This window comes from Lepidochelys kempii, chromosome 14 (genome assembly GCF_965140265.1).
Source record: "Lepidochelys kempii isolate rLepKem1 chromosome 14, rLepKem1.hap2, whole genome shotgun sequence".
NCBI lineage: Eukaryota > Metazoa > Chordata > Testudines > Cheloniidae > Lepidochelys > Lepidochelys kempii.
The window spans coordinates 26994841-27016254 of NC_133269.1; the positions used below are offsets into that span (position 1 = coordinate 26994841).

At 46.2% G+C, this 21414-nt stretch overlaps 1 protein-coding gene across 10 annotated transcripts in view; it reads left to right on the top strand.

Annotated features, from left to right (window-relative positions):
* The window catches only part of GAS7 (growth arrest specific 7), a 369130-nt gene that overhangs the window by 120987 nt on the left and 226729 nt on the right, over window positions 1-21414 (top strand). For 9 of the 10 annotated variants that reach the window (XM_073310806.1, XM_073310808.1, XM_073310807.1 and 6 more), the window contains exons 3-4: window positions 10827-10904; window positions 17593-17678. In XM_073310806.1, the coding sequence (XP_073166907.1) occupies window positions 10827-10904; window positions 17593-17678 (164 nt within the window). The remainder of the gene's footprint in view (window positions 1-10826; window positions 10905-17592; window positions 17679-21414) is intronic. The other variant, XM_073310812.1, reaches the window with a different exon arrangement.

Here is a 21414-nt window from a genome sequence, read left to right on the forward strand (position 1 = left end):
AGGGGGACAGGGCCCTGTTGAGAGCCCTGGGGGAGGGGCCACTGCTTTGCCCCCCTCCCCAACCCGGGAGGCTGTGGCCACACAAAAAGCCCCTGGTGTGGCTGCATTTGAGAAATGCCGAGTTAGATGGTGCCTCCTACTTTCTGTAGATCTGCTTGAGTAGGAAGTTATGTTATGTCTTTACCATGTGCTAGACAGCTGTATCTCTAATAGAACCTGGGAACTCTTTTTGTATGTTGCCTTGACCCTAATTAAGGTCCACGTATGTGCATCATGGCAAAGTAGACTATTAAACTGTAGCATCGGAGGGATTCCTATGGCCTGCACCATTGGACACTGGGACACAAACCTTCAGACAACCCTGAAAGGTGTGTACACAAGCAGTCATTCTCTTTGCAGTGAACCTCCACTGTCCCTGAGAGACCAGGACTTTAGGCTGCTCCTCCTGTTCTGGCCAGGTCCTGTCCACATTTTTGTCAGACATAGAAACACCACCCCATAGCCTCCTCCTGATGCTACAGGTCCGATCTTTATTCCTCTGCAGCAGAGCACTGCTCTCCTGGGCACTGTACTCTGCCCTTCTTGTTTCTCCAGCTACTGAGACGGTCATGGGCCTTTCTTCTGTAGCACCCTAGGCTTATTCTCGGAAACAGATGAACCATTTGGGCTGGAATTTTCCAAAACATTCCAGCCCGAGGTAGGCTCCCAGCATGGAAAATTACAGCCCAAATGGTTAATGTTTGACAAAGTTATAAGCAACTGAAAACAGAGTATTATAATGGGAAGAGCTGGGCAGCCTTAATAACAGGCAGCACTAGGAATTCCACTGGCAACAGTGAAAAGCCCTGAGAAGGTTGAAAGGGGACAGTCTGGCTGGGCTCCGTGGATGTTACCACAGCTATGGGGCAGCTCAGCGCAGCAAGTCACTGGGACTGACATGACCCCAGCTGGGCAGGGAGAATACCCACTCCACTGCAGGAGTCAGTGTGTGCTACACTGGCCTTAGAACTGGCCCTGACCTCTGGAGTTCACGGCTCCTATTGGTTAACAGCAGGGACCTCCTCCTCCTACAAAAGGCAGACCTCTCTAGGGCCAGTCTGGTTAATAGCACAGGAGGAAATCATCCCACTCCCTCCGAGGGGAGGGGCTGACTATGATTTAAACCAATCTCAGTGCAGGCTTCAGGTAATTTCCCTGTAACCAACCTGCCCCCTTCTATCCATCTCTCCACAGCTGCTTTTCCCATGCTCCCCTTCTTCAATTCACTGCAACCAAGGGGCCTTTAGTGAGAAGGGGAAGGGGAAACAGGATGAGAAAAACATAAACAGCACTTTGTTTCCTGGGGTCTAAGCGAGACGTGCCCTTCCTAAAGCCAGGCAGTTTCAGAACCAGCACTTTCCCTGCCAAGAAAACACCTTTACAATGATGGGCTGTTTGAGCTGACCTGGGTGCACAGCTCTCACCAGGGGCACTTGTGGGCAGGCAGCAGCATCCCTGGCTGCAAAATTGGAGAGATACAAAGTAACATTTCAGAGTAACAGCCATGTTAGTCTGTATTCGCAAAAAGAAAAGGAGTACTTGTGGCACCTTAGAGACTAACCAATTTATTTGAGCATAAGCTTTCGTGAGCTACAGCTCACTTCATCGGATGCATACCGTGGAAACTGCAGAAGACATTATATACACAGAGTAATGTTACACAAGTAACATTGAAGGCAAAGGAAGAAATCTCCTGACAAATTAACAGCCTGTGAAGATGCATAATTCCCACACGCTGCCAGCAGCATGGTCATGGGCAGAAGTGCAGGAGAGGCCTGTGCCACCCGGATGCAATACCACGCACTGTAGGAAGAAGCTCTAGGGCTCCCTATGTGGATGGTGGGTTTCATCCCCTTCAAAGGGGTGCATTGAAGAGCCATCTATTATCAAATTTCTGTTCCCCATGTAGATACTTATAGACATGATCAAGTCACCCCTTAGCCTTCTCTTTGTTAATCTAAATACACTGAGCTCCTGGAGTTGATCACTATCATGGATGTTTTCTAATCCTTGTCATATCCTATATAATTTCCGTGGCTTTTCTCTGACCCCCCTCCAATTTATCAGCATCCTTAAACTGTGGCCACCAGAGCAGGACACAGGATTCCAGCAGTGATCACACCAGTGCCAAATACTGAGGTAAAATAACCTCTCTGCTCCTACTGGAGATCCCCCTGTTTATGCATCCCAGGCTCACATTAGCCCTTTTGGCCACAGCCTCACACTGGGAGCTGTTATTCAGCTAATTATCCCCCATGATATCCAACTCCTTTTCAGAGTCACTGTTTCTGGGATAGAGGCTCCCCTCCTCTCAGGGTGGCTTGCATTCTCTTGGGGACGGGGGCTGCGGAAGGGCTCCAAGTAGTGCAGAGATCCTGAATGGTGGCTAGCCTGCCTTTCCATTATGGCAGCATTGCAGTGGGGTTGTTCTGGTTGACTAAGTCAGACTATCCATAGAGAAAAGAGGAGCAATCAGTTGGGAAAGGAGAAACAGACCATTTGGGAAGGGGGAATTGCTTGTACCTCAACTCCACATCCCACATGTCACTCAGGGTTCAGCCAAACCAGATATGGAACTGGTTCTCTCCTCTCATCTGTGAAGGTTTGGTGATGTGGTGGTAGATCTTGGGGTCCCCAGAGAAGATGGCAGCCATGATGGTGATATTTGTTTGCCCTTCCTTTTCTGTCCACCAGCTTAAATAAGCTGCCAAGTAACCCTGAGAAAAGCAGTGCCTAAAAGGTGGCAGGGTAGCTTGTGCCCCTTAAAATTATCCTTCAAAACACTGTGGTGGTTCCAGTGATGGCCCCTTCAGTTCTTAGAGCCATTTTGCTATGTGGCTCTAGTGATCTGTGCCCTCCCCAGGAGCCTTGATGCCCCAGCATAACACACCCAGTTTGTGCCAGTCTCCTTGGCTCCTTATTTCATAAGCAGTTTTCCGTAAGCAGCCCAGCTAAGCATTTGTTACCTTTTGCCCACCTGGGTACCTTGGCACACAGTTCTCTGTACAGCATGGCTTCTCCCATTTCAGCAAAGGATGCTTTTGGAGGCAGTAGCTTGCTCTTGATCTAGAGCTGGAAGTCATGTTCTCCAGCTTCCTTTGACTGACCAGACTCTCCATGCTGTCAGGCTAGCCTTGTACCTTCAGTGGCTGGTCCACAGAGAGCATCAGAGCCTATTACTGCTGTTAGTTAATGCAGTACTCTTACAGCTCAGCTGATAGAAGCCTCTCCTTTGGTATTAAAAATCTTTCAGTCAGTCCCTACTCACCACTCGTGCAGGAGGAATTACAAAGTGACAGCTTGTGTGGGGATTTCAATTCCGCTGAACCTCAGACATCTGGCATGAGTTTTCCCAGGCACATGTGTAATATCTCCCTTTTATGGCTGGTGTGTGTAGAGAAAATATAGCCTACTGCTGCTACCGGCTAGCATGTTACATGTGCTAATTGCACAACAGCTGCTTTTGGAACTTAAGCACACTCCTAACTTCATCTGCTGTACTTTGATCAGACCTAGTCTGCACTGGGAACTTTACTGTAGCAGTGTTTTTCGGCTACTATGAAGTTCTGGAATCTCCAAGTTTGTGATGGCCTGGCAAGTCATTTGGCTTCTTACTGCGTCAGACAGATGCAGAGTGAACTTTTCTCCCCGAAATGCCACGGGTATCCTCTTTTTCAGAATCCTGTGCTTCAGAAGGAAACGGTTGGCCACCTCTGTAGCTAGCCTCTTCCGATTTGTTAGCGGTGTGTGACTTGGCTTTTCTAGTAATTTCCCTCTTGCTGCACAATTGCAGTCTGCACAGGCAACTTTCCAGTCCCTGGCTGTCATTTCCAAATGTCTGCCATGTTCCCATAGTTTCAGGAGTCATTTCTGTCTTCAGTGCTCTTCTTAATGGTTCAATGGATGTTCAGGAAGCTATTATGTGTTACTTCAGTTCACTAGATAGATTGTATAATTAGCATGTTGTGGATGGTGTTTTCAGAAGACAGATATTTGTCAACTGCAGTGGTTTTCAACCTGTGGTCTGTAGGTCCATAGACTATGTCTAAGGGGTCTGTGAAAGGTTGTCATTACCATAAAACAGTGGTTTTCAACCTGTGGTCTGCGGACCCCTGGGGTCTGTAGACTATATCTAAGATTTCCAAGGGGGTCTGCACCTCCATTCAAAAATTTTTAGGGGTCCGCAAATGAAAAAAAGATTGAAAAGCACAGTTCGGCTGTATTGTGTTATAGATTTAAAGACTTGTCCTCCATCTTCTAAATTACTGTTTGGTGACAAAAACCTGAAGGTTTCACCCTAGAGATTATATGCTGGTTGTATATCCTGGTGGGTTATCATACATCTCAGGTAATTTTGGACATTCTTAATAGCAAAGAACATTTCTCATCTTTTAAATGGGTGCTCAGATTTTCCAAACACTGGTGTCAAAACTCATCTGCATTTGGTGCATGCAAATGAATGCAGGTATTAGCTGTAATATGACATTCACTTTTGCTATCTAACAATAAGCTTGTGTGCAAATGTGAAATAAAAATCTTCTTTTTCCTAGGCAGACACTTCCAGACCCGAGGGAGTCTCCGAGACTATTTCTGCTCACTTATAATATTGTCTTGTAGTCTTTAATAGCTTCCAGTAGATGGCATTTTGACAATGTATTTTTGCTGGGAGCCAATTGCTATTTAACTAGTCTGAAGTTGCATACTTCATTTGCTCATGTGTGAACAGAGGGTTGTTCAGTTGACTTTTTTTCTCTAAGCAAGTAAGGCAAACAAGGTTTAAAAATATTTTCTTGGTCACTTCAGTAATTCCCTGAAAGGAATAGGAATTTCTTTTCTTTTCTTTTCTTTTCTTTTCTTTTCTTTTCTTTTCTTTTCTTTTCTTTTCTTTTCTTTTCTTTTGTAGGATTTTGTTTGTTTCTGCTACACACTATTTCACAACTACCTCAGTTCAACAGAAGCAGAAATCCCTTACTCAAACCAGAAGGTATTTTTCCTTGTTATTGTACTTTGCTTATTTTACTATTGTCATGCAAGGGGGAGCAGGGAGTCTTCTGAGTGACTGGTTTTGTTTGTTTAGTTTACTTGGTGCTACTTCGTGTCTTCGCTAGAGCAATACCAGGTTAAAGTTATGCAGAAGTTATAGATTTAAGGCTGGAAGAGAATGCTGTCCTCATCTAGTCTGACCTGCATAACACACGCCATAACTTCTGGTTGCCTTAGAGAACGTCTTCTAGAGAGAAAGACATCCAGTCTTTGTTCCTTGTGTTCCATTAGGCTGCATTTTACCTTCATTGCTAGTAAAATCTCCAGTAGGGGATTTAGGCACTGATTTCAACACTGATTTCTTTATCTCAGTAAGCACAAACTGATGTCTTTCTTCTCATGGGGCACTGGCTTGAATGTATTGTGGCTGAGTTGATAAGAACATTCCAGTTCTAATCCCAGTGTTTCTGTCACTCATAACCTTTGGAAACTTTCATCTTTGAACTGACATTTTCTGTGTGTAACCTGCTGGTGTGGGCGCTACGGGTCCCATTATATGCTAAGCACAGAGGATATGAGCTGCTACAGAAGCTTGGCAGTTTAACTCAAGTTGTAAGAGGTGTTGCTTTTTAACTCTGAAGATCCTGGTTCTATCCCCAGTGGATAAGTCAAGAGGGCAGCCACCATATATGCTGGGTCTCTGGCCCAAGGTGCATTTTATGTATTTATTGAAAATTTGAACACAAGTGTTTGAGCTGTTGGGGAGCGTGAGGAGAGTAGGAAAAACCAGACCATGAATATCAAAACTGATCAGAACATTTTTTAAAATAGCTCTCTGACAAAAAGAGCTTAGGGGAGAAAGGTGAAATTTGCCACAGAAATAGCCTTCAGTAAGGAAAAGTGCCTTTGCTCGTCCTTGAGAAATGAATTTGATCAAGTGATGAGCCTTTGAGAGTCTCACATTGCCCATGCCCAGTCCATGGGGCACAAGTGAGGCATTCAGCTCACATAAGGCAAAGCTGAGCAAGACTGAGCTACAGAAAGAAAGAAATCTCAATACAGTTATGGTAAGAGACTTGCAGAGACTGTACCACAGAGAATAAGTATCCCTGTCTCTGCCCAAAGCCTGATGCCCTCCTCATCAGTCGGAGAGTCAGTGGGCATGGGGTGTGTGTGTGTGTGTCCTCCAGTGGACAAGTGGAGAGGGAAGGGAAGGGAATACTATTGGCAAAGCAGGGCCTGCTGGGAAATTCATACATTTTAAGGCCAGAAGGGACCATTGTGATCATCTAGCCTGCCCGCCTGCACAGCAGAGGCCATGAGACTGCTCCAAAACCCCCTAGAGCAGCTCTTTTAGGGTATGTCTGCACTACGGAATAAGGTCGAATTTATAGAAGTCGTTTTTTTAGGAATTGGTTTTATATATTCGAGTGTGTGTGTCCCCACAGAAAATGCTCTAAGTGCATTAACTCGGCGGAGTGCTTCCACAGTATCGAGGCAAGCGTTGACTTCCGGAGTGTTGCACTGTGGGTAGCTATCCCACAGTTCCCGCAGTTTCCGCTGCCTATTGGAATTCTGGGTTGAGATGCCAATGCCTGATGAGGCTAAAATATTGTCGCGGGTGGTTCTTGGGAACATATCATCAGGCCCCCGTTCCCTCCCTCCCTCCGTGAAAGCAAAGGCAGACAATCGTTTCGCGCCTTTTTTCCTGAGTTAACTGTGCAGACACCATACCACGGCAAGCATGGAGCCCGCTCTGGTAACTGTAACCGTATGTCTCCTGGGTGCTGGCAGATGCGGTACTGCATTGCTACACAGTAGCAGCAACCTATTGCCTTCTGGCAGCAGACTGTGCAATATGACTGGTAGCCGTCATCGTCATGTCCGAGGTGCTCCTGGCCACGTCGGCCAGGAGCACCTGGACAGACATGGGCGCAGGGACTAAATTTGGAGTGACTTGACCAGGTCATTCTCTTTAGTCCTGCAGTCAGTCCTATTGAACCGTCTTATGGTGAGCAGGCAGACGATACGGATTGCTAGCAGTCATATTGCACCATCTTCTGCTGAGCAGCCATGAGATGTGGATGGCATGCAGTCCTTCTGCACCATCTGCTGCCAGCCAAAGATGTAAAAGATAGATGGAGTGGATCAAAACAAGAAATAGACCAGATTTGTTTTGTACTCATTTGCTTCCCCACCCCCCTGTCTAGGGGACTCATTCTTCTAGGTCACACTGCAGTCACTCACAGAGAAGGTGCAGCGAGGTAAATCTAGCCATGTATCAATCAGAGGCCAGACTAACCTCCTTGTTCCAATAAGAACAATAACTTAGGTGCACCATTTCTTATTGGAACCCTCCGTGAAGTCCTGCCTGAAATATTCCTTGATGTAAATCCACCCCCTTTGTTGATTTTAGCTCCCTAAAGCCAACCATGTAAGCCATGCCTTTGCTCGTCCTGGAGAAATGAATTTGATCAAGTGATGAGCCTTTGAGAGTCTCACATTGCCCATGCCCAGTCCATGGGGCACAAGTGAGGCATTCAGCTCACATAAGGCAAAGCTGAGCAAGACTGAGCTACAGAAAGAAAGAAATCTCAATACAGTTATGGTAAGAGACTTGCAGAGACTGTACCACAGAAAATAAGTATCCCTGTCTCTGCCCAAAGCCTGATGCCTTCCTCATCAGTGGGAGAGTCAGTGGGCATGGGGTGTGTGTGTGTGTGTCCTCCAGTGGACAAATGGAGAGGGAGGGGAAGGGAATACTATTGGCAAAGCAGGGCCTGCTGGGAAATTCATACATTTTAAGGCCAGAAGGGACCATTGTGATCATCTAGCCTGCCCGCGTGCACAGCAGAGGCCATGAGACTGCTCCAAAACCCCCTAGAGCAGCTCTTTTAAAAAGCATCCAGAATTGCCAGTGATGGAGACTGCAGCACAACCCTTGGCAAATGGCTCCAGTCCCTGTTAAAAATGTGTGCCTTATTTCTATATTCAACTTCCAGCCATTGGCTCATTTAGACCTTTCTCTGCTAGATTGAAAAGCCCATTAGTAACTATTTGTTCCCCATGTAGATACTTACAGACTGTAATAAAATCACCCCTTAACCTTCTCTTTGTTAAGCTAAATACATTGAACTCCTTGAATCTATGTCTCTAAGGCAGGTTTTCTAATCTTCTAATCATTCCCATCTTCTTTGAGTCCGCTCCAATTTATCAGCATCCTTCTTGAATTGTGGGCACCAGAAAGGACGGGGTAGGAGAGTGACCTTATCATCTGGTTTGTGAGATTTACTCTCCCTGAAGCCACTGGCTCAGATCTAGACAGGTTTGTCTCAGACCTAGATGGGTGAATGGCGTTCCCTGCAGGTTATTCTGGGCACTTCCCCAGCCAGACCTCCCAAGCTGAAGCTGTGCATTTATATCTGTCAGTGTGAAAGGGATTTAATTTTATGAATTTGCCAGAATTGCCAGTTAGATTTTAAAGCTGAAATCTACCAAATGAGATTTGCCAAATGGATAATGTTATAGTCCAGTGGTTTTTAACCAGGGGTCCGGGGACCCTGGGGAGCCACGAGCAGGCTTCGGGGGTCCGCCAAGCAGGGCCAGCGTTAGACTCACTGGGGTCCAGGGTGGAAAGCCGAAGCCCCACCGTATGGGTCTGAAGCCCTGGGCCCTGAACCCCGTCACTCAGGGTTGAAGCCGAAGCCTGAGCAATGTAGCTTCATGGGGGCCCCCTGTGGCATGGGGTCCCAGGAAACTGCCCTGTTTGCTACCCTCGAACACTGGCCCTGGTGTTTATTTGCAGAAAAACAGTTGTTGTGGCACAGGTGGAACGTGGAGTTTTTATAGCGTGTTGTGAGCAGGCCTCAGAAAGGAAAAGGTTGAGATAGTTATAATGGACCAGGGGTACGAAGGCACTTGATCGGGTTTATTGTCAACAGGGCATGGTCCTAGCTCCCCGAATCAATTTCTACAGTTATACTAGCAGGCTATAATGGGCCAGGGGCTGCGCTCGGGCCCCCCACACCGCAGGCAGGTGGTCAGGATCAATTCCAAATTCCTTCATATCTCGCTTGCATGTGTCTTTATAGCAGAGGGGGGCAAACTACAGCCCCCAGGCCACATCCGGCCCGCGGGACCATCCTGCCTGGCCCTTGAGCTCCTGGCCGAGGAGGCTTGCCCCTGGCCCCTCCCCTGCTGTCTCCCCTCCCCTGCAGTCACGCTGCCATGTGAGCAGCAGGGCTGTGAGCTCCTGCCGCTTTGAGCAGCATGGTAAGGGGGCGGTGGTGGCATGCACGGCAGTGGAGGGGGGGTTGGGTAGGAGGTCCTGGGGGGCAGTCAGGGGACAGGGAACGCTTGGATGGGGCAGAGGTTCTGGGGCAGTCAGGGGTCGGGGAACAGGGCGGGTTGGATAGGGCGTGGGAGTCCCGAGGGGCCTGTTGGGGGGTGTGGATAGGGGCCGGGGGGCAGTCAGGGGACAGGGAGCAGGGGGGGGTTGGATGGTCAGGGGTATGATCTGTAACCGATAGAGCTGTGCCAACAAAAGCCACAAGTGTAGATGCTGTTCGACAGACAACACTGATCCATACAGCTTATTTCACTCAGGGGGGCTGGAGTCAAGTACCCCGGTGCAGAGCACAGCTTTGCCAGCCGGGCTGTGTCCACACTAGTAGTACTTGACCAGTACAATATAGCAGTACAGTTGTACCAGAAATGCACTCCTGACCTCCGACTCTGGGTGGCAGCCGCTGCTTCTCTTGGGCCATTTCCGCACCTAAATCCATGCAGTCTGGAGAGGCTCCTGGTCTTGGGGATTCCACCCCCCACAATGGCTGCACAGCCTCACTGTATTGTTCATGTGACCCACCGTCCTAGGAGGGAGCTGCTGCTAAAAGGCCTTTGTGCCACGGCCACATCCCCTGCCTGGAGTTTTGCTGCCGTCTTCCCAGGCTCCTCCTGCACGGACCCTCAGCAGTCAGAGTTTGCTGAATCCCACAATCAAGCCACTCACCTAGCAAACACTCATGAAGACAAGGGACCATGGCTGCCGTGAAGCCACAGCCACCAGTCACAGTCCTGGCTCCTTGCAATCACTGTCAGAGAGGGGCAGGACAGAGACCCTGGCTAGGGCTCCTCTCCGTACAGTAATTCCATGTTGCCAACTCCACATAGCAGGAAGTCACCAGACAAATCCTGAAAAGTCGCTAGATGTCGCTGTTTAAGCACACAAATGGACTAAAAAATGTCACTAAATAAAATTTCCAGAGAATTTTAGATATAAATCCATTCCATGCTCTTCTTACTACATTCTGTTGCATATCAACTCAATGTCATTACGTCTCAGTTGAGCATGTCCGGGGCTTCTTGGGCTGAGATTCCTGTAATCTGCAGGTGAGGAAAAGAAGTCTGTGGAGGCTAATTGAATGCTTTGCTAAAGCTAGGCGCACTTTGGTGAGAGCAGCACATTAGCCACGGCTTGTTTTTATGCAAATGTGTTCTTTCTCGCTGCTCCGTAGTAGCTGGCACACCCTGTGATGAAGGGAAAAATGGCTAATGAAGCGGGCAGGATGGGGGAGGCAGGTTAGCCGGTGAGGAGAGCTGCACAGATGGAAGGTGGGGTGGGATCTCTGTGGGAGGGTGGGGGGAAGCATCGGGCAGTGGGTGGCACTGCACTGGCCAGGAGCTGGCAGTGTGGGGCCGAGGCAGGGCGGTGGGTGACCCATTCATTCTGTGACTGTGGCACGTGGCACTGTGCCATGCTCGTAGGGCCCCGATGCACTCACTGTGCTGTTCTCTTTGAACAGAAACCACGTGGGAACGGCCGAGCAGCGTGCCTGGGACCCCCAGGAGCCCCGGGAGCCAGAAGAGTGCTGTGCCTGCAGGTACTGTTCCCTCAGCTGGGCCTGCCCTGGAGGTTTGCCCAAGCAGCCGGGAGGGGGAGGCATTTCCGGCTGAGAAAGGAGCTCAGCGTCTCCCATGCTCTGGCCTGACAGGCCCTTCTCAGCTCAGGCATGACTGGCAGGCTCCAGGGCAGTGGCTGGTGCCCCTCTCACCATGAGCGCCTTCCCAGCCCCGAGCTACAGCTGATGTGGCTCTGCCCCCTGCAGAGAACCAGCTCAGCTGCAGCTGCTGCCCCAGGTGCAGGGCAGACCCCCACAGGGGGAAGGAGCGGATGTAATACATTGCTCATTTGTTGCAATGTAGACTTCCTGCACCCCTTGTAATACAATACAAGTCTACATTGCAACAAAGCCCGTTGCCAACTGTGCCCACATATCTATTCAGGGGACACCATCACAGGGCATAATAACATCAGCCACACTATCAGAGGCTCGTTCACCTGCACATCCACCAATGTGATATATGCCATCATTTGCCAGCAATGCCCCTCTGCCATTTACATTGGTCAAACTGGACAGTCTCTACGTAAAAGAATAAATGGACACAAATCAGATGTCAAGAATTATAACATTCATAAACCAGTCGGAGAACACGTCAATCTCTCTGGTCACGCAATCACAGACATGAAGGTCGCTATCTTAAAACAAAAAAACTTCAAATCCAGACTCCAGCGAGAAACTGCTGAATTGGAATTCATTTGCAAATTGGATACTATTAATTTAGGCTTAAATAGAGACTGGGAGTGGCTAAGTCATTATGCAAGGTAGCCTATTTCCCCTTGTTTTTTCCTACCCCCCCCCCCCGCCCCCAGACGTTCTGGTTAAACTTGGATTTAAACTTGGAGAGTGGTCACTTTGGATGAGCTATTACCAGCAGGATAGTGAGTTTGTGTGTGTGTTTTTTGGATGGGGTGAGGGGGTGAGAGAACCTGGATTTGTGCAGGAAATGGCCCACCTTGATTATCATGCACATTGTGTAGAGAGTTGTCACTTTGGATGGGCTATTACCAGCAGGAGAGTGAGTTTGTGTGTGGGGGGGTGGAGGGTGAGAAAACCTGGATTTGTGCTGGAAATGGCCCAACTTGATGATCACTTTAGATAAGCTATTACCAGCAGGACAGTGGGGTGGGAGGAGGTATTGTTTTATGATCTCTGTGTGTATATAAAGTCTGCTGCAGTTTCCACGGTATGCATCCGATGAAGTGAGCTGTAGCTCACGAAAGCTCATGCTCAAATAAATTGGTTAGTCTCTAAGGTGCCACAAGTACTCCTTTTCTTCTTGGTGCTGTGTTGTAGCTTCTTTGTTCTTGGTTGTCTTGCTGCTCTTTGTTTGCTTCTTGAGGTGTTGGCTTGGAGGTTTGATGAGAATACGTTAACAGGCTGAGTTTGTGTGAGAATGAACGTAAGAGCACAAGAAAGTGTAGTTGTGTGTAACAGCATAAAACCATAATCGGAGAGGGAGTCTCTCACTTCAGAGGAATTATACTCCTCTCTTTCCATGATCTGACTGGAGGTGGAAGGGCTTGGCTGGACTCAAGTATCAGCCACTGTCACCTTTCATTGGCTCAGCACCTTCATGGGCTGATCTTCCATTCTCAGGTATGCATGTGCAGCAGGGCCGTAACTCTTCTGATTGCATTGCTTTTGTCTTTGATGTCTCAGAACATCTTTAAAGTTAGAGTTTTAGCTTTTATTCAGTCCATTTTCTGAGATATCTCATTAGTTCCATCAGGTTTTAATAGGAGTTTAAATTCTGTTTCAAATGAATACAAACATTGCTATTTCCTATATTTGAGCCCTTAACATATTTTTTTAAAACAAATTGTTCTTAAGAAGAGTCTTTAAACGTAAATGGTGATCAAATAAAATACTGTCTTCTTAACGGTCCTTGGAGAAGTTCTTGTCTTCCTGAATTTGATAAGGAGTGCTTAAGCCCTGCCAGATAACTAATTTATTTCCCAATGAATATAAATAATTTTATACTCAAGCAGCTTCTTATATTAGTTCTCAGTTCTAGCAAGGTCATTTGATTCCCTATTTGTACAGAAAACATCTCACTATTCATATAACAGTGATATCGGGCAGTTATTGTATGGAGTGATTGAATTTAGATATAAAATATTTGTAAATGAACATCTCAAACAAAGCTTATATCATCTTAAGCGTTTGAAAGACAATTCAAAGTTTCACCTTCAAGAGAAAACATGAGTTAGAAGTAATCAGTCTTCTGTAAAACATTTCTCAACCATAAATGTTCTTAAAGTTTGAAGAATGAAGGCTTTAGAAAATGTATAAAAGAAATCAGTTTCAGTGAGGATATTTCTAGAATTCTTTGTGAGGGTTTAAAACTAAAGGTTTTTCTCTTTGCAAAGAGGAAGGGTGAATAGGGTGCTTTTATGACTTGGTTTATGACTCTGCTAGCACATCTTAAGCATCACTCGTCTTTGTAATATTCTGAATAAACCAGATCTCTTTATAATATATATCTATATCTCTATATATATATCTTACAAACTTGGTTTTTTTGAGATAAAGTACACGTGTATGCCAGCCTTGTGTTTTTCACAAGGAGAGGTGTCTTATTCTCAGAGAAGACTCTCTTTGTTAGTTGTCTGTCTTTTGACCAATTGTTCCTAGATTTGCAGCCTACCATTTATAGGTAGAGCCCTATACAAATGTGTATCCGCATTCGATCCGCCAACCGCAAAAATTATCTGCGGATATTGGCATCTGCAGATTTGCTGGGTTCTACACTGAGCGCCAGGCTGAGGCTCCAAGGCATTCCCCGGCTCCCCCGCTGGAGCCCAGTCAGGGAGAGCCGCGGTGGCAGCTGTGGAGAGCTGCGGGGGACCCTCCTCCTGTCCTGGGTGGGGGGCCCAAGCAGCCCCTCGCCAAATGTCCCAGCCCCCCATGTCCAGTGTCCCTGCCCCCCAGCCCCCTGCCAAATATCCCTGCCCAGCATCCCTGCCCCCTAGCCCTCCCAGCCAGGGCATGTGGAGAGACCCAGGCTGCCACAGCGGCTCTCCTGGACCCAGCTCTGGGCGGGGGTGAGGAGGGGGGTAGCTCGGAGGCCGAGCAGCCCCAGCCCATGTCCCTGTCCCCTGCTCCACCGCCCAGGGCAGGTGGAGGATCTGTGCTGCGGTTCCTCACAGCTGCCCGTCTGGCTCTTACTGTCAGAGCCCTGCGTGGATACAAAATTTGTATCCGCATACGCGTTACTATCTGCAGAAATGGTCTGTGGATTTCCACAGATATAAAGTGAATACCCGTGGATTTGCAGGGCTCTATTTATAGGACATTTACAATTTGCAATTAAAGATTCCTATGAAAGGCACAAATCCAATAACTATCACATAAGTACCTCTTTCAAATTATAGTCTAAAGAAAATTATATAGAATGTTAAACCAAAACAGAAGCTATAAAATTGCTTTCTAGAGTTTGTGTAAACACAGCTAGAGGTAGTAAATGTGGTTTTATGGCTAAGAAGGTGAAAGTGGAAATTTCCTAGGGGTTGTTGTAATTAGCTCAAACATTTCATTTCACTTTTATTAAATAAGCAACCAAACGCATGAGCATGTGAGGTATCCATATGCTCCAAGTGTCATGTATATGAAAATAATTGTATCTCCTAAAAACAGTAAAGGCACAGGCAAGTTTGTAATAACTAAGAATTAGAATAATTTTATTAATAATCGTTTTTGCATCAAAATACTGGGATCTGTCACCACAGCAGGGATGGGCCATGAGGATCCCACTCCCACTGGGGAGTAGGAAGCTGCTGGCAGTGGGACTTCAGGTCAGGTTGCCAGCTTTTAGTTAAAAAAACATTAGGAACTCTTAGGTATTGTGCAAAAATTGTATATAAATTATTTAATCAGCTGATTTGCATATTTGCAAATAATATGCATATAATAATCCATTACAGTTTTAGAAATGTGGTATGTAAATTTAGTGCTGGTGAAGGCATCAGGCGGCAGCCCTGGTGTATGGAGCCCTCTCTTTAGCTACAAAGCAGCAGGAGCTTCCCCTGCCCACTGCCAGCATGTCTCAGCCCAGCTCTGAGGGGCTTCATCTGGGGCCCCAGGGCAGCTCAGTTCCAAAGGTCCAGGCAATTCTTGGCCTCTCTGCTGAGTTGGCCCATTAATGCAAAGAGCACTGGGGAGTTTGTGACGTGAGAACTGGAGCTGAGACCCCCCCACCCCACAAATCTCCAAAAACCCAGTAGATTGGGACAGTGTTAAATCCCTGCTGAACTGGGTTGGATGCAGGCTGGTGCCCTACCAGTGAAAGGTATATAGTGCATTAGCAGCACCCTTCAGCAGCCAGTCCCCAGTCAGTGCTTTCTTAAGAAAACGTTGATCCCTAGGAAGATAGAATCCATAGAACTCCCTTTATGTACAATGAATGGTAAGGTTGTAAAGTCAAGTACTCACAAGTTAGGAAATGCCAATATAATGTTACCTAAATTCTGTCTCCACTGTGATACCCTTTAATTACATACAGATATTTCTGATAAGGGACTTCATCGTGGTCTGAACCCAAGAGGGCCTTCATAGCCATTCCATAGACCTTGCCCACTTGAGCTGAAGGAGAAACTCATAACGTGTCCAGGCTGTTCTTTGCATGGACCAGCTTTTAGAGGCGTGTGTGACAAACATTACCCATAGATAGATAGCAGCAGAATGCTGACTATCAGGATTCCTGGGCTCTGTGCCTAGCTCTGGGAGCAGCATGTGGCTGCTGTTTAGCATAGTTGTCCCTGACAGCACAGACTTGGGCACTTTCTGAAAGGAAGCATGGCTGAGTGCTGTGACTTGGCTCTACCATATTTGGGTTCTGCCCCCGACTTTGCCAGAAGTGACCTTATCTGGAAAATGAGTATAATACTTGCCCCAGATGGGGGGACATGAAACCTTACCAAGTGTGGAGGGGTGTGCAGAAATAGTAACAGCAGTGAGTGACAGAGGTGAGACTTAAACTCATGTGCGCATGTCTCTCAGCACAGTGCAATCTGCTCCCGGGTCACAAGCTGTTTTTTATCCCAGATTGGTGAAAAATTGAGATTTGGGGCTGCCCCACAGCTCAAGTAGGGAAGGCAATCTCCAGAATTTGGAGACTGCCCCACAAGGTCAGGGGCAGGGCCTAGCCATGTGGGTCCCCAGAAGCGCCCTCCCTCTGGGGAGAGGGTGAAGCAGCTGGGGCATGGGCCTGTAGACATCTAACCTGTTTGGCTTTTGCTCTCTTGCACTGAGCTTGGAGTCCTGGGCAAAAGCCTGGCACATGGGCTGTGCTGCATGGCGGGGGCGAGGGGTGGAGAGTGCACACAAAGGTGGGGAAACACAGCTAACCAAGGCGGAGATTCTGGAGGTGTGGTGTGTATGTTTTCTGGCTAGGATGTTGTCTCTTTCCGTTGGTCTGTCTGATCTATTCAGATTGCAATCACTTTGGGGCAGGGACAGTCTGCTTCCCCATGTGTCCTATGCCCAGCACAAGGGAGTCCTGACCTCACTCCATGTGCTCCCATAATACAAACAGTGACTCATTTCTAATAGCACAGCAACAGAGAACTGCAGGTTTCTCTCTCCCAACACCCCTCCCTCTCTCCTAGGGCATTAGGCAACCCCAGTTTAGGTGCCACTCTGAGTTCCGTGGCAGCTCATACCATCAGCCTGACAGGGTAACGGCAGAACTCAAGTAGCCTTGCAGCTGCCTGACTGGAATTCAGTCCCCCAGGAGCCCTCCAACGGGTCGCGGCCCAGGGGAACAGCCATTAGTGGTAGAAATGGCTGTTTCCACAAACACCTTCTGGAGCAATCATCCTGGAGTGTGGTGGAGCCAGGAGCAGATGCTGGGGCTATGTACATGGATTCCTCCCTCACTCGAGACAGGATCAATGTCCCCATTTCTCAGCCTCTATGCAACAGGCAGCTGCAGACATCTGTCCCTTAAGGAGACATTCGGATTTGGGCGTGGACCCAAGTCAAATGCTCTGAAAAGGAGGAACCAGGATGTATGAGCCCCTGAAAACTGAGGGTGCAGAAGTCTTTTGCACTCATTATTTGTTGTCAGGACTGGTTTCTGTTTTACGCTTAGTGTGGGCCTTTCAAGGAGTAGATGTAGTATCCAGCCCCAAGCAGCCACAAGTCAGGCCTGAGAAAATCAGGGGACGGGCTTTCAAATCATGCAGTTTTAAAATATAATCAGCATTGGATTGTTGTTCTTTGCCTCTGGTTTTTGGGGTGCTGGTTTGCGGAACAGAAGGGGGACTAGTATCTGCCACATGTGGGGACTAAATGGGCTGTTGGGAATTGATTCAAGTTCTAGGGCGTCTCCCTTAGACCCTTTCTACAGCCGTCTAATTCCGCTGACTTCAGTCTTCCCTGGAGCAGTGAGAGGAGGCCTGGGCCCAGAGGCTAGATACATTTTTGGTTTCTGGGTTGGCACTGCCCCATCCAATTCTATCAAATCAGGCCCAGGCCTGTTTAGAGGTCTGTTCAGTTCAGGCACTTCTGGGGTAAGACGGCACGTAGGGAAGGCAAGTATCTTGTTGCAGGGTTCTGTGAGTTTACTTTTATGATAAATAAAGTGACCAAGAACCATTGAAAGTCTGTATTTAAGTATTTGCTGCCTAGAGCAGCCCGTTTAACCTCCTCTGTGTGTTCCTTACAGCGAATGGATATCACACCCCTGTGACCCCTATGCATCAAATGGAGCCTAGTCATATGAGTCTTCGAAAACCCAGCGGGGACCCCCAGGTAAGTTTTGGGGAACTTTCTGAGCGGGAGTGTATAGTGTTAGGGTAGTTTGTGAGCTCGCCAGTGACACTCACAGTGAGCATGCTTTAGAAGCCGCCAGAACCCAGTCAGTGTGTATGTGGCTGGGCCAGGCGTTTTTGTGTATAGGCAGCAAACAGTGGAACCCCACTGTATCGTGTGGTTTCCTCATGGTGCTTTGTTGTGAAAAGAGTGATAGACACAAGGAGGCCTTTTGATATTGAATGATACGATAGCGATGCACTGCCAGCGATCCACTAAGTCTCTCCTTTCGGGACTGTGGTACAAAAGCGAAGCTTGAAAATGCATTCAAATGGCTTTACCACCCAGCAGCCATGTGTCGAGTGAGGGCATCATTTCTATGGTTACAGTTACACCCCCCTTTTTAAACCTCAGTGAGTTACTGATAACGCATTAACCTCCCAAAAGTTTTAGTACCATCTTCAAGTGCAGGCCCCAATCCTGCAAGTATACATATGTTTAGCTTTACTCCTTGAGTAGTCTGACTGAAGCTAATGGCACTACTCATCTGCATAAAATTAAGTATGTGAATTAATACTTGTAGCACTGGGGTCTGTATCATTGTGAGTACTATAACTAGAGCTTCATCTAAACCATTATTTAAACTAGTTTTAGAATGCTGGTCCCAGTACAGAACCCTGGAAGACTCCACTTTCCCCAACCTCCACAAAGAAGACACACCTTTAACTCCAACCTTCTGCTATCTACCTACTGACCTGTTCTAAATCTTCTGTTTAGAGCAGTTTTACAATAATCCATTATATAAAACTTTGTCAAAAACATCTGAAAATCCATTTGTACAAAATCATATGGTTCTGCTCTTAGAGTAATAATTATTTCATTCTAAGACAGTAATAAAATGTCTGAAATGATTGACTTTTCATAAGCCCACAGCAATTCACATCTCACCTATCTTACTTTCCAATATAGCCTTAAACCATCTGTGAATACTTGCACATAAAACACCTCACAAATCTACCTCTCCATTCCTGACCTCTCCCTCTTGTATGGCAGACACCTTCTCCTGGATGCCCTGTAGTCCACTCAGTCTGGCAAAAACACCACTCCTCAGTTCCCCTTAAAGTCTCCTTCTTCATGTCCCGTCAGTGTCATGCTTGACTCTTCCCACTTCCATTATCACTCACAGACAGGCTACCACATTGAACCCAGCCAACAGCCTGCTGTCATTGTTGGCTCTATCTGTGTCTTGTGTCCATACAATTTGGGAACTAGTTTTCAACAGGAGCTGTGGGTGCTTCTGAAACCAGCCATGCTGAGTACTTTGTGAAGCAGCTGACCATGTGTCAATGTGGCCCCAAGGCCTGGGCGGACACAGCAATGTGTCCTTAAGCTGGTTCAGCACACTGGCTTTCTGTAGTTTGGCTGGTCCTCCTGCCTCCAAACTCTGTGCCATAGGCAACTCCGAGTTCTTTGCCCCACGTACTTTTGATGCCGTGTATGTTCGTGGAGCATAGGGGAAGGATATTGCCCAGTGTTCCCAGAATGCACTTTGACAGACATGGTTAAACAGAGTGACTATTGCAAACTAGGGCTGTTGATTAATCACAGTTAACTCACACGATTAACTAAAAAAAAATTAACCGTGATTAAAAAATTAATCGTGATTAATCGCAGTGTTAAATAATAGAATACCAGTTGAAATGTATTAAATATTTTTGGATGTTTCTCTACATTTTCAAATATATCGATTATAATTACAACACAGAATACAAAGTGTACAGTGCTCACTTTATATTATTTTTATTAGAATTATTTGCACTGTAAAAATGATAAAATAATAGTATTTTTCAGTTCAGCTCATACAATTACTGTCATGCAATCTCTTTATCATGCAGGTGCAACTTACAAATGTGGGGGGGTGTTACATAACTGCACTCAAAAACAAAACAATGTAAAACTTTACAGCCTACAGGTCCACTCAGTCCTACTTCTTGTTCAGCCAATCGCTAAGAGAAACAAGTTTGTTTACATTTACGGGAGATAATGCTGCCCACTTCTTAATTACAATGTCATCTGAAAGGGAGAACAGGAGTTTGCATGGCACTGTTGTAGCTGGCATCACAAGATATTTACATGCCAGATGCACTAAAGATTCATATGCCTTTTCATGGTTCGTCCATCGTTCCAGAGGACATGCTTCCATGCTGATGACGCTTGTTAAAAAAATAAAGTGTTATTTAAATTTGTGACTGAACTCCTTGGGGGAGAATTTTATGTCTCCTACTCTGTTTTACCCGCATTCTGCCATATATTTCATGTTATAGCAATCTCAGAAGATGACCCACCCCATATTTTTCATTTTAAGAACACTTTCACTGCAGATTTGATAAAATGCAAAGAAGATACCAATGTGAAATTTCTAAAGATAGCTACAGCACTCGACCCAAGATTTAAAAATCTGAAATACCTTCCAAAATCTGAGAGGGACGAGATGTGGAGCATGCTTTCAGAATTCTTAAAAGAGCAACATTCTGGTGTGCAAACTACAGAACTTGAACCACCAAAAAAGAAAATCAACCTTTTGGTGTCAGCTGACTCAGATGATGAAAATGAACATTCGTCGGTCTGCACTGCTTTGGATTGTTATTGAGCAGAACCCGTCATCAGCATGGACACATGTCCCCTGGAATGGTGGTTGAAGCTTGAAGAGACATATGAATCTTTAGTGCATCTGGCATGTAAATACCTTGTGACGCTGGCTACAACAGTGCCATGCAAACACCTGTTCTCACTTTCAGGTGACATTGTAAACAAGAAACAAGGAACATTATCTTCTGCAAATGTAAACAAACTTGTTTGTCTGAGCGATTGGCTGAACAAGAAGTAGGACTGATTGGACTTGTAGGCTCTAAAGTTTTACATTGTTTTATTTTTGAAGGCAGGGTTATTTTGTACATAATTCTACATTTGTAAGTTCAACTTTCATGATAAAGCGATTGCACTACAGTACTTGTAGGAGGTGAATTGAAAAAGACTTTTTTTTTACAGTGCAAATATTTTTAATCAAAAATAAATATTAAGTGAGCATTGTACACCTTGTATTCTGTGTTGTAATTGAAATCAATATATTTGAAAATGTAGAAAACATCCAAAATATTTAAATAAATGGTATTCTATTATTGTGTAACCGCATGATTAATCGCAATTAATTTTTTTAATCGCTTGACAGCCCTAATGCAACCACACAATCCTCTCACCTGACCTAGTTACAAACTGATCACAAAGCACTGTTCACTGGACTTCTTGGATGAGCGCTGGTTACAATTTCTTCTAGGACAGCACAAAACTCCCTCTCTTTCTGCTAGTCACTACTGCCGAAAAAGGGCAGCAGCTGTTGCAAAGCTGAGATATTCTAGGCCAGCACTTAGCACAGTCTGAAACTTTAGCTCTATTTAACCCCTGGTCCTTTAATTTTTTTGACTTTTCATAGTTTCATAGTGTTTAAATCCAGAAGGGACCACTAGATCAGTGGTTTTCAATCCGGGGTACATAGAGGTCTTTCAGGGGGTACATCAATTCCTCTAGATATTTGCCTAGTTTTACAACAGGCTACGTAAAAAGCACTAGCGAAGTCAGTACAAACTAAAATTTCATAAGACAATCACTTGTTTATGCTGCTCTATATACTATATATTGAAATGTAAGTACAATATTTATATCCCAATGGATTTATTTT